We start from the raw sequence: 12,094 nt of genomic DNA, 5'->3' as shown, positions 1-12,094 counted from the left end.
GCTTTTCAGAAATTAAGCCCAAGCAAAAATTATCTTGCTTTGCTGTGGTTAGGTATTAATGCTTAACTCAAAATAAAAATGCATTGAATTAGAGGGAAAAAAACACCTTTTACTGCAACTGTAGAAGTTATCTTAATTTGAGAGACTTTTCAATAGGAGAGGTGTACCTTCTGAGCTGGTGATTGACAGCACTGAATTCTGTAGATGTGGTTGGAAGCAAGCTAAAAAAAAAAGTGATTTTTATTAGTCATTTTTTTTTGCATGTATGTTTATGCTCTTTCCCTTTTCAGAATAGTTGAAAGTAGGAAAGCTTCAAGGAAATTCTGTGTGGGAATTGTGAGCTTGTGCTGTATTGTTGGATGATATGTGAGATTAATGGCTAGTATGGTTACTTCGGTGACATTGGAGTTCCACGTTTGTCTTATATGTGCCAAGTACATATCAAAATGAATCTGTTATGCTTTGATATATATTAGTTGTCTGTTTCAGCCTTTAATGTTCATATGATGACAGTTCATATTGGTGATATCTGGGTCAAGATTGTTGATATCTAGGTCAAGCAAGAAATCCTTGCTCAAGGTCAGAATCAATGATTGTGTTAGGCTTATGTGGCAACCTAACCAATTGGGTTTGCAGTGATTTAGAAGGTTTTTATTTTTTCTGTGTGGACTTGGTTCTCTTCCTTTACACATCTGCTTTCTCTTTTAAGAAAATCAGTGTTTTATATTAAACAAAAGAGAAAAAAAAAAACGAACAAACAACAACTCTGTGATATTTGCTTTTTTAAAAACAAGAACCAAGGTCTTGACTCCTACCACTTATGACCTATTCAAGGTTGGTTTCAAAAGCTGGCCTCTACTTGTGTCTTTTCCTGATGGCTTTCAAAATGTTTTTCTTGTGTCACAATTGTCTAAAAGCAAGAAACTAATATACCAGAAAGTATTTGTGTATGTGTGTGTGTGAGAGAGGGAGAGCAAGAAATCATGTTTTCATATAACAACAACAAAAAAATAATGAAGAAGCATGTTGGCTCTTTCCTTGCCTCTGAAGGCAGTAAACCTCTCAAAAATACAACTTGACTTAGGGTTGGTAAGAAAGGGATGTGTGTTGCATTTCTGTTACTATTTAGATGTCCAAAGCTTTTCCCACAAAAGTTTTTTTTATTTTTTTCCCAGATGCTTTCTTTTTTGTATTAACATTGTGTTTATTTTCTGAGTTTTCTTTATGATTGTTTTCAACTTGCATACAGTCAGCAATGGAAAGGTTTTAAAAATAAAAATTACTGCATTAAATCTATCAGAGGAAATGCCCAGAGGTAACTAGGCAGACAGCGTGCTGCTAGTGGTGGTATTACTGACAGCCCACGCAGAGAATAGTAAAATTGAGAAAGAATGGTATTAACTGATAAAGCTAAATGTGTCCTTGATGAATGATTTCTAGCATGTCACAACTTGACAACATAGAATTTCTGTGGGTTCTCAGTGCTGTTAAAATAATATTTTCCTTCTCTGGAGTGTTTTGGATTTTTTTTTTTGTTGTACACATGGGTAGGAGTATCATAATACCTACTATAAAATGATTCAATATGTGTGAAGATCAATTCCAAAAAGGAAAATTGCACATGCTAAAATTTAAATTGCTTGTGTGTATGTCAGATGATGTATTCAGTCCTGGGAAGGTCTGAATAATATTCCTCAAGTTATATATTCCAAAGAGAGGTAGGAAGGTCTCTAGTATTTAAATCTTTATAAATGAAAACAGGTTTGATGACGCTGTTTTCTTGCTACACTCTGTATGGCCTGTATGAGGAGGGGAGAGAACGTTTGCTTACCCTTTGAGGTAATACAGCTGATGACATTCTTCCTTTGCTTCGGGGAGCTTGAAATCACTGTGTCTTAGGATGCCCCTGAGAATACTGTGAATCGGGCAGTTTTGTAAATGGCGTAAAGTTGTTTTTTGCTTTAGGTTGTTGTGATGTGCTGCTAGTTTGGAGAAGCCCTGTAAGATCAGTAATTGTAGAAATAACGATGTTCTGATTATCGTAATACCCATCTGGGCCAGACAAACAGACTTAGGTCTGTTAGTCCTGGAGATACCGAGCATTTCCAATGTAGATGAAACCATGTCAAAGGCAGTCATATACTCTTCCATTTGTGTGTGACTGTTCAGTTTTCATCCTTTTGAAGCTCCAGTTTATCTTTGTCCTAGGATAGGAGGAAAAAAATCTTTAAAAGAGTTTATTATTAGACTTCATAATTGGGATTTTCTCTGTAGTTTCAGAAACAAATTGAAACCTTAAATCAAAATTGCTATTCAGGTTTCTAATATGATTTCTCTGTTTGGGAAAGATTAATATATCATCTAGTATGTTAACAAAATATTGAATTACTGTAATTCTTCTTTTGGCACAGAAATAACACCAATTTTTCTTGATTATTTCTTAAATTATTTTTTAGTTGCTAATTTTAGCTAATTTACAATTTGAAAGACTCTTCATTCTTCTTAATGTGTCTGAAATGTTCTGGATTTGCAAAGAAATGCATCTCAAAGCCTTTTCTGCCCATAATATGCTGTACGGGTGACCCTGAGAACAGAGTCATTTCTACTTACCGATTTGTTTGGGATCTCGTTACGTAATGGTATGGTACCATATAACATCGGCAGCGTGTTCACAAGAGGAAGATCCAGGAGGTGGAATTCCAGCTGCAAAGGAGTAGTTGGCAGTTGCTATGACTGGGGTAAGTAGGGAAAGCAATCACACAAATCACACAGGATTTTAGGATGGTTCGGGGAGAGGAGGAAGCAGGCAGCAACAGCAACTGGGAAGTGGCTGTTTTTGGAGCAAGCAGTAGAGGGTGGGTGACCTGCTGAGGCAAATGTCAGAGATAATTGCTGTTTTGTTCAGTTTTCTGTGAAGGTGTTGTCAAGTGGCAGCTTTCTTTGTGGGTGGTGTTACCCAGAGGAATGCTGACAGTATCAGAATTTCTGGCTGGCTAAAAGGTCTGCATCTCCTTCAAGCTTCAGGAGTAACTGTTAATAGGAAACACAAAATGTGGTCTACTTGTGCTCTCCTACTGCAAGCTGAAGATGGCTAAAAGGAGTAAGCCATGCACATGAGCTGGTCTATTCTTAGCCTGAGGCTTCCTCTTACCAAATATTTTTCGCTTAGGTAAATGCAGCCCTACTAAGGTTAGATATATGCACACACGCAATTCATTTATTGCATGCAGTCCTGATAGTTCTTTCAGTTTTTCTATTTTGTACCTAGCATCAGGTTGTATCTGTGAAGTTTGAGGGCATTCATGGAAATATATGGTTTCTCTCTCATACTATGAGAAACTCTTTACAGGTGAAGAGGGGTTGCCAAAGCTGAAACAAGAGTGGAAAGGGAAGTGAACTGAGATTTGGTGAGGAGGCAGGGGCAGATAGTCATAGCTACTATCAAAAGCAGAGAGGTACTGCTTTGAGCTGTCTATTTGCAAGTGAGGAGAAGGGAAAACTGAACAGTACTGAAATAAATGTGGATCTCTACCAAGAGCAGAATCATACAAAATTAAGCAAGTTATGTAACTTTGGAAAAGGTATGTTAAAATTTAAGTTTTCTTAAAATCAAAGCTCTTCATTCTGCTTTTGAAACCAGCTGAGAGATGTCACCTCCCCTCCTCCCAGTAAAGCAAAAAGCAGACCTGCAAGTAAGGTAGAGGATAATGCTGTAACTGTGTGGCCCAGAGTCTGCCTTATTAAGGGGTAATATGTTTAAAGAGTTTTTTTCAACATGGTTTGGTATTCTTGTGTTAAGTCCTTTTTAGTTTATTCTTTTTAGAGCAACCACATTTCAAGTCTTTAAAAATCTTTTGTCAATGACTCATTTACAAAAAATAAAGTGGCAAGCATCTAAAAAACATGCTGTTATTTCGATAGTATACCTTATTCCCTTTCCCTTGTGCCACAGAGAATTGTTCTGTGGGTCTCCAGAGAAGGGGACGTTCTTCCTTTTTGTTCTGTTCATGCAGTACCTTAAACAAATGGTTCTGATCAACATTTGAGCAGTAAATGCTCATCAGCTTCTAATGCTTTGAATCCTAAAGAGGAGCTGCTGTTCTTGGTGTCTTCTGCTGCTTCAGGCACCTTGAACAGTTGCTTTTATCACAGCTATAATGTTGCGTAGAAACATTGCCAGTGGGTAGCTGGATGAATTAAAGGATGAATTAAAAAGGCCTCTTTAAAGCTAACTTTAGATCAGGTAGAGAATTTTAAGACCCACTACAATACTTCATTTTTGGTAAAGGGAGAGTAAACAATTGTTTTTATTTACTTTTATCCTAAACTGGGAAGAATTTAATTCTAGGCTGTAGAGCTTGGGGCTAGGTGCTAACTGCAAACATTCAGTCACTTTTTCCAAATGTTTCCTAAGCTCTGCGATCAGTTTATCTTATGTTCTTCTCTTAGATGTATAAGAATATATTTGCCCTTTAAGCAAGGGAGGGGAAAATGGAAATATTATTTTGGATTTTTGTTTTCCTGTGGAAGCAAATCCTTGGAAATGTAAGCTGTTTCTAACAAAGTAAAACAAAAAAAAATGGAAAGTATGAAAAGTGATCGCACAGAGATGAAAACAAAATATTTCAGTCGCTTTGAAGCATCAGAAAGGGTTTCAATTTCACATTCTTGTTCAGGATGGGAAAGGGAGGGAAGCAGTTTTTCATTCAATTGTATTGCACAGTCTTCCAGGGAGAATGTGATCCATCATCTCCCAGCCACACCTTCAGTTTGTTTTCCTGAGCTTATTTTGTAGGGGAGAAGGGAGGAACACTTACATGAGTGTGTGTGTGTCTGTGGTGGTCTGGTTTTTGTTTTGGCTTTGAAGGGACCCTCTGTCGTGCTCTGGAGCTCAGGTACATGGTGTGTGACTTCTCAAAACTGGAGCACGGCCTGAGGTTCTGGCAGTTCCCAAAGGTGCTTATCCTGTGGCTGCCTTTGTCGTACTCTGTCTGATTTTCTTTTCTGACAAATGGAATTAAAATTGACTGTGCACATCTTACTGTAAAAATCTGCTTAAGATTGATTTTTTTGCCAATAACCTGAGAGCACAGCTCCTCCCAGTCTTCCTGGATTTTGCAGTTACTTCACATATATATACTCACCAAACCTATAGCACTTGGCTTCTTCTAAAGCTTTGGCCTCTGTTTTTAAATGCTAACTATTAAGATCTCACCATTTTAATCTTCAGCAGCATATTTAACTATGTTTGTTATGTAGCTTCCTTCAACAGCTTTTCACTTAATTCTATTATAACTTGTTTGCAAGGATGGGTATTTGCATCTTTGAGATGAGTTTCCATTCTTTCTTTTCAAGTGCACTCAATATGAACATTTTTATTGGTATACTTACCGCTGTGTAGGGAAGCTATGGGAAGCATACCAGGCTTCAAAAAGACAATAATAATAATAATAAAAAATCATGAAGTTCATCATACACTTTTCACATTACAGTAGGTTGTTTACAGATTTGTTGTTTACAAAGTGTTTTGACTTTTTTTGAAAGCTTTTGAGAAACTCAAGTGTAAACCTGTAAGGTTTTTTTTTTTTTTTTAGTGAAATTATTCTGTTTAGGAAGACATTATGTTTAAAATAGTTTACTTAAGAAGGAGCATCTCAAGATCTTGAATTTTCTGGGCTGCACCTAGCTCGCTGTTATAATTGAGCATTTTAGCAAAACAAACCACCTTTTATCACTGTGACTTTACAATGTGATATCTTTCATATCTGTAACCAGGTTATAAATTTCTTGTGATCATACAGTGTTGCACTAGCCTCCTCGTGTGCTCTGAGCTGGCTGGGTTATTGTTTGCCTGTATTAGAGAAGAGATGATGACCATTGTGTTACAGGCTGCATAGGTGCCCAGTCCAAAGTGCCTTCTTTGAAAAGCTTTCTTCAGGAATTTAATCTAGAAATTGTTGCATTAAAGAAAAATCCACATTGTTTCATGAACCTTGTAATAATTAAGCCAACATATTTTGGGGGTCAGTGAGCTGGTACAGGAACACTGCAGTTAATGTGATGGATCGTGTGGTAACTGTGATCAGCGTTGACATTCTGTAATCGTGGCCGCATATGAGATTCATTTGAGTCGCTGAAGGAGTTGGACTTTGATTTATCTCTCACCATGATTAGGGCTTGAACTTTAGCTGTGAGATTGAATTTTCATGCTTCATAAACCTATTAAACAGTGATCTTTTTGTTTTCAAAGCATGTGATCTTCAAATAGCAGTTTCTTAGATTATGTAAAAAACATCAGATTTAGCAAAATAGACTATCAGAGAAGGAGAGGAAGAGAGACGTAATAAGAAGACAATCATGGAATAACCTTCATGTTTAGCTTAAAAATCCCACTCTAGAAACACATATAAAAACAGAGTGTATTTCTGCCCCCCTGCCCTGCTTGGCCCTCCAGCCCCTTCTTCACATTGGTTGGAGTTTGGGTGGAATAGCTGGCACGTGATATCGTCTTTCTTTATTTTCTAGGAAGCTGGTTTTTAGGGTGCTGCAAACTTTTGAGAATATAAAAGGACCTTTCTCTTGCATCAGTCTGGCAAGAGGATTGGTAGGTTATTTCTGCTTCATCCGCCTTTTAGGATCATAAGCCTGTGGTTGTACTGAAAATAGAAAGATTCGAAAATGAGATTTTTAAGAGAGGTAAGACAGTTCAACACATGGCAACCGTTATTCAGCATGGACTCCCACGGGTAATTGAACCGTGGGTTTATATTGATAGATCTTGCACCTGCAGGAGAAAGGGATACTAAGCAACTCTGTTCTTGTTAACTGAGTTTTCTGTCTGGTAGTATATATCCTTTCTGCTATATCTTGCCAAAGGGTATAGAAGGGAAGAAGTGTGATGCTGCATTATTGAAGAAAGATTGCAATGTCTTAACCAAAGTAATTACTTAGATGGTGTGGATCTTCTCTGTAATTGAGTGAAAGCTTGATATTTGGGAGTTGGATGTAAGTACTTTACATTATTTGGCAATAAGAGATTTGCAATCTTGTGTTTAAAATCAGCTTTATGTGTGACTATAACTTGTTTTTTTTTTTTTTTTTTAGGATATCTGATCAGTAGACAAACTTGTAGAAATAAAACAATACCACTTCCAGATGTCCAGAGGGTTGACACAATTCTCAAATTATTCTTGAGATAAGATATATAAACTCTGGCTCTTTAGACATAAGCTCTATACATACATAGATCAGTACATTAAAGAGAAGGTCCAGAATTAATTTGAGTTTTGTCTCAAAGGTGTGTGATTACAGTTACAGGTATGATTATTTCAAAGACACTCCCAAATGTGGTGTGGTACGTGAAGGTGTTTTCTTACCTTAAGGAACGGTAAGTATGAGAGAGGCCCATCATGTGCATGTATAATTTACTAAAGGCTGTAAAAACAGAATTTTTAAACATCTTTTTCTTTTAGTTATAGGAAGGATTTTTGGAAGCTTGCCAGTTTATTTAAAGAACAGCCTGCTCATACAATGTTTTTATCTGCTCTACAAGTGTGCATTTTATCTTTGTCTGGTTGGTTCAAATCTAGAAACAGATTAACTTTCTCCCTGACAGCTGGTGTTCATATCTGATAGTAAATAAGTATTCTAAGTTGCATCCTATGGTAACGCCTGTAAACTTCCAAGTCACCTTATTTTTTAAAAATAATTCCTTACCAATGCTTGAGAAATGAAAAATGTTTGTTCATAAACTGCGATTAGGTGTTTCATGTAGGAAAGGAAGATGGATACTGTGTATCTTCTGTGGGTGTCTCAGGTCATGTACCTAGGAAAGAAAATCCAAGTCTAAATTAGTAACAGAGAAGGAAGTGGAATTGTCATATGTTTCCTTATGAATACTTCCAGAAAGTACGAGTCACTATTACACCTACTATGAACCTACTACTTCAAGAGACTATTTTCTCTAACATAGTCTTGACATTTTCACAGGTCGCATCATAACATTAACATTCATTTCTTGTTCTTTACATTTAGTCACTATATCAACCTGTAGGAATTTAACAGCTATGTAGTGATATCTCCTACGACATCAGACGTTTTTGCACCTTTACAGATGATGAGTCAAGTTGAGGGACAACAGAAGAATCTTGTACAAGCCATCGAAGCTCTCCCAAGTTCTGGACCCCTTTCTGCCTTGGATCAGGACTTGCTGCTTTTAAAAGCTACCTCTGCTGCCACCCTGAGCTGCCTTGGAGAATGCCTGACTCTATTACAGCAAAGCATGCATCAAGTGGGCCAGCACCATAACAGGACACTGTCATCAGGTGAGCACAAGCGCTCTTGGGTATTTTTTTTTATGTGCCTTAGGGTTTTTTTGTTATAATACTGAAGAAAGCAAAACGAATCCTTCCTCAAAGAGGAAGTGAGCAGTTGGATTGAGCAGCTTGTAAGCTTCTGCAGCATCAAGTATCAGCATTTTTCTCTTAGCCTAAAAAAAGCTGCAAAATGTTGAAATTGGAGAAGAGGGGAAAAAGATGTTGTCCTAAGTCTTCACAGGGAAATCAGGTTTTGAAGACAGCAAGACAGGGAGGGGGGAAAAAAAGTGGCATGGAGAACAGATAGATAAGCCTGTGCTCTTAATGACAGTGCAGAACCTGCTTGGTATTTTTATGTAGAGATTGAAATCACAATACAGATGTGTTTGATAAAATGCAATGTTATAGCGACAAATCATATTTCTAGATTTTTACATAGAAAGATTGATCCTACTGAAGTAGATTTATTCTAGTCAGTGGTTTTCTTTAAGTCTGGGAAGTGATCTCCATGTTCCTATTAAAAAAAAAATTGGCGGCAAATTTTTATGAGCCTAAAAAGTCAAAACTGTGTGATTCTGCATTGCAGGCATGAACCTCCCAGTCCTCATGCAGCTCAATTTTTTTAAGTCACATAGTTCCAGGACTCTATCAGTAATACAGGAAGTTAGACCTTTCTGAAAGGATGGTCATTGTTTTCCCAGGGACAAACTGCACTGCCTAGTTTAAGCACAGGAGCAGGATATGATAGAGGAGGAGGAGCAGCAGCGAAAATGGGGTGGCTTTTCTGGAAATGGAGTGGCTTTTTATGTTTTTTTTGTAGGTAAATCAACAACAAAATCCAACTTCAAGTAGGCCCTTAAAAAAGAACAAAACACAAAGAAAAAAAAAACCACACAAAACTACCCAAAACCAAGAAGACAAAACATTCTTACTTGCAGAAAGTTTATTACAGGGCAGAATATGCCCTCTGGGCTGCTGAGACAACTGAGTAAGAAGAATCCTTCTGATGAATTCCCACTGTGGGGAAGATAGAAATGTGAAAGGGTCAGTTGAAAAGTAGGGAAATGACATTAAAAGGGCACTTAGGAAGAAAAAAAAAAAAGGAAACAAAAAACTACCAACCAACCAACAAACAAACCCACCACCACCACCACCACTAACAAAAAACAAACCAAAAAACAGTTAAAAACTTTGATGCCTATACTATGGCACATTGTGACTTATCCTTAATCCAGATTCTGATATATTTCAGAGAGTAAAGTAAATGAACAACAACAACAAAATTCTGTATTCTGGTTTTAATTTAGAAAATGCAGAAAACTTGCACATATCTAAACAGTAATGATTAAGTGCCTTTAATTGAATTCTTTGATATAATGTCATTTCAAAAGAGAATGGGTTGGATCAAAGATGAAAAGCATCCTTCAAAGAAAAGTCACTTTCCAGTTTCAAAGTCCCTGGAGGTTGTTTTTCATGTCCATGTGATTTAAGTGAACTGTCAGAGATAGATGACTTGAGTCGTACATGCCCTTGAATCTCTGTCCAAGTAATCTTCTGTTAAATCAGTGCTGTGTTTTGACTCGATAATGATTTTTGCAGATCTGTGCACAATAGGAGGGAAAAACAAATATAATACTAGTGCTTGCTTAAAGGGGTTCCTTTTTTTTTTAATCCCTTCTCCCTCCCCTAAAAAATGTTGAAAGCCACTATTATAATGTACTTAATAAAATTTAATAAGTGTTCTTGTTTGTTTGTTTTCCCTTTAGACTTTAAAGTTGTACGAGAATTCTTTCAGGAACTGAAATTCTGTAGCACTTGTTCATATCAGCATCTTCAGTGTAACTGTGAGAACCCGAATACAAACAGTTAATCCTTCAGTGTGTAGGTGTGCTTATTTGGTATGTAATTTAGAGAGAGGGAGACAGGGAGAGAGGGGGGGAACTAAAAGCTGCTGAAATATTTAGACTATTCTCCCTCAAAAATCTGTGAAATTATTACTTTTTTTCCTTTTCTTTTCCCCAGGACTTGTTATGCAACACAGTTGCCTGAAAGTCTTGATTACTGATTTTCCTACACAGTTAATCTTGTTCAGGCGTACTTTGATGGACTTAACGTTTCTGCTGAGTCGGTAGAGTTTCAGAGTCATCAAAGCTGCATAAAGTCATACCTAATCAGACTAATGCCTTTAAGTAATCTAGCAAACTAACTCTGAGAGACAATATATTTCATTTTGATTCTGTGTCCTCCAGGTGAAGTTTTTTTTTTGCATATCCAGAAGGAGCAACCAAACGGTGACCTTTATTGTCACCTCTTGATACTGTCAGGCGAAAATGACTTGTTAGGTTAAAAGCCATACGTTCATCTGATAGAAAGTCTAAATCATCTTTCCAGGATGATGTGATGGCCTTGTTCAATATATTACCAAATGTTTCCATCCAAGTGCCATCATTACCTGCTACATAGTGTCCAAGATTCTAGTTGAATAAATCCTGTGGGAAGGCAATGGGGGCGGGATCCTCAGGCTGTTGCACAGACAGACAAGGTAGGAATTTGATAACATACATACCTCTAGCCTACAGTTCATGAAGGTGGTCCAGCAAAGCAGAGCAGCACTCCCTTGTAGAGTGTGAGAAATAAGCAATGACTTAACTTTCTTAAATTTAACTTACCTTTGACTTCACCTTCCTTCAGAATCAAATGCTCATGCTTTTATGTCCTAAATACAAAGAACTGCCAGAAGAGTAGATAGTATCTACTTTCTCCGTACCTTTACACTGCTTCTGTTCTTGAAGTCATTATGGCCAGTTGTGCATGGATTGTTAACTTTTCCTCTGTGCACCGTAGGCCTTGCCATCTGAATGCTTCTACAGCAAGGACTTAAAGTAGCTGAGAGTTTCTGACAATACTTAGAGAATGCACTCGCAAAGGTAGTTATTAAATAGCTACTATTTTAAACAGATTTGTAGACTGTAACTGTTTTTAAAAAATAAAAAAATGCTCCTTTCTTTTGAGGTAACTTTTTTATTGTTTTGTTTTCCAGTAGTGTGAATAGATAGATCTGATCAAGTATCTAGGATTGTGTAGGTCTTGACTTTAAATATTTTATGACATGGTTTGGTGTGAAATAGTTTAAGGAAGACGTGATTTTGAGCTCTTCATGTTTCTCACAAGTTGTCAGTCTTATACCTCAAGTCTACAAGCAGTTATGAAGATTAAACTGAAATCTTCAATCTTTTTTTGAAGGGTAGTCAACACATGTTTTATTCCCACAGTAAAGATTCAAGGAAAGGTTTTTTGTGATTTGCTTTTTGTTAGTGCTTGATTTTGGAAGTGCATCAACAAGAACAGCCAGTGAAGCAAAAATTCTGTCTGTGTTTCTACTTTGGAGTAAAACAATGTCAAATTCATATCTAGCTGTCTCCATTAAAAGTATATGCACTGATCTCTGGCTAAATTCTTTGTAATTTTTTTCCTTATTTGAAAATGTGCTGGAGAAGGATATTAGCTGAAAGTATTGGTTACATATAGCGTGAGGTGAAAACGAGGGATTGCACCTATACATATGAGTTTCATTGGGGTTTGGGATTTCTTTTTTTTTTGTAGGAGGAAGCATTTGAAGGATTTTCCAATTGGCCAAGGATGTCACCTTGTAGTGTAGTGTGTAGTATTTGCTAATCAGCATTAGCAAATGCTCATGTGCCTTGCAAGAGGATCAGATTTATTTGGCATGCAGACAGGAAGCAGGTGGCTTTTTAAATAAAAATGCAGCGGAGAAACCT

General features: G+C 37.0%; 1 protein-coding gene across 6 annotated transcripts in view; it reads left to right on the top strand.

The window, feature by feature from the left end:
- OSBPL10 (oxysterol binding protein like 10) overlaps nt 1-12,094 on the top strand; it is a 121,991-nt gene that overhangs the window by 64,658 nt on the left and 45,239 nt on the right. For 5 of the 6 annotated variants that reach the window (XM_080583020.1, XM_080583024.1, XM_080583023.1 and 2 more), the window contains exon 5: nt 8,114-8,324. The exons of the other annotated variant lie outside the window; for it this stretch is intronic. In XM_080583020.1, coding sequence (XP_080439146.1) covers nt 8,114-8,324 — 211 coding nt within the window. The remainder of the gene's footprint in view (nt 1-8,113; nt 8,325-12,094) is intronic. 6 annotated transcript variants of the gene reach the window in all.

Source organism: Anser brachyrhynchus (assembly GCF_964034855.1).
Source record: "Anser brachyrhynchus genome assembly, chromosome: 2".
Taxonomy (NCBI): domain Eukaryota; kingdom Metazoa; phylum Chordata; class Aves; order Anseriformes; family Anatidae; genus Anser; species Anser brachyrhynchus.
The sequence above is the reverse complement of the archived record's forward strand: the minus strand, read 5'-3'. Positions and strand labels throughout refer to the sequence as shown.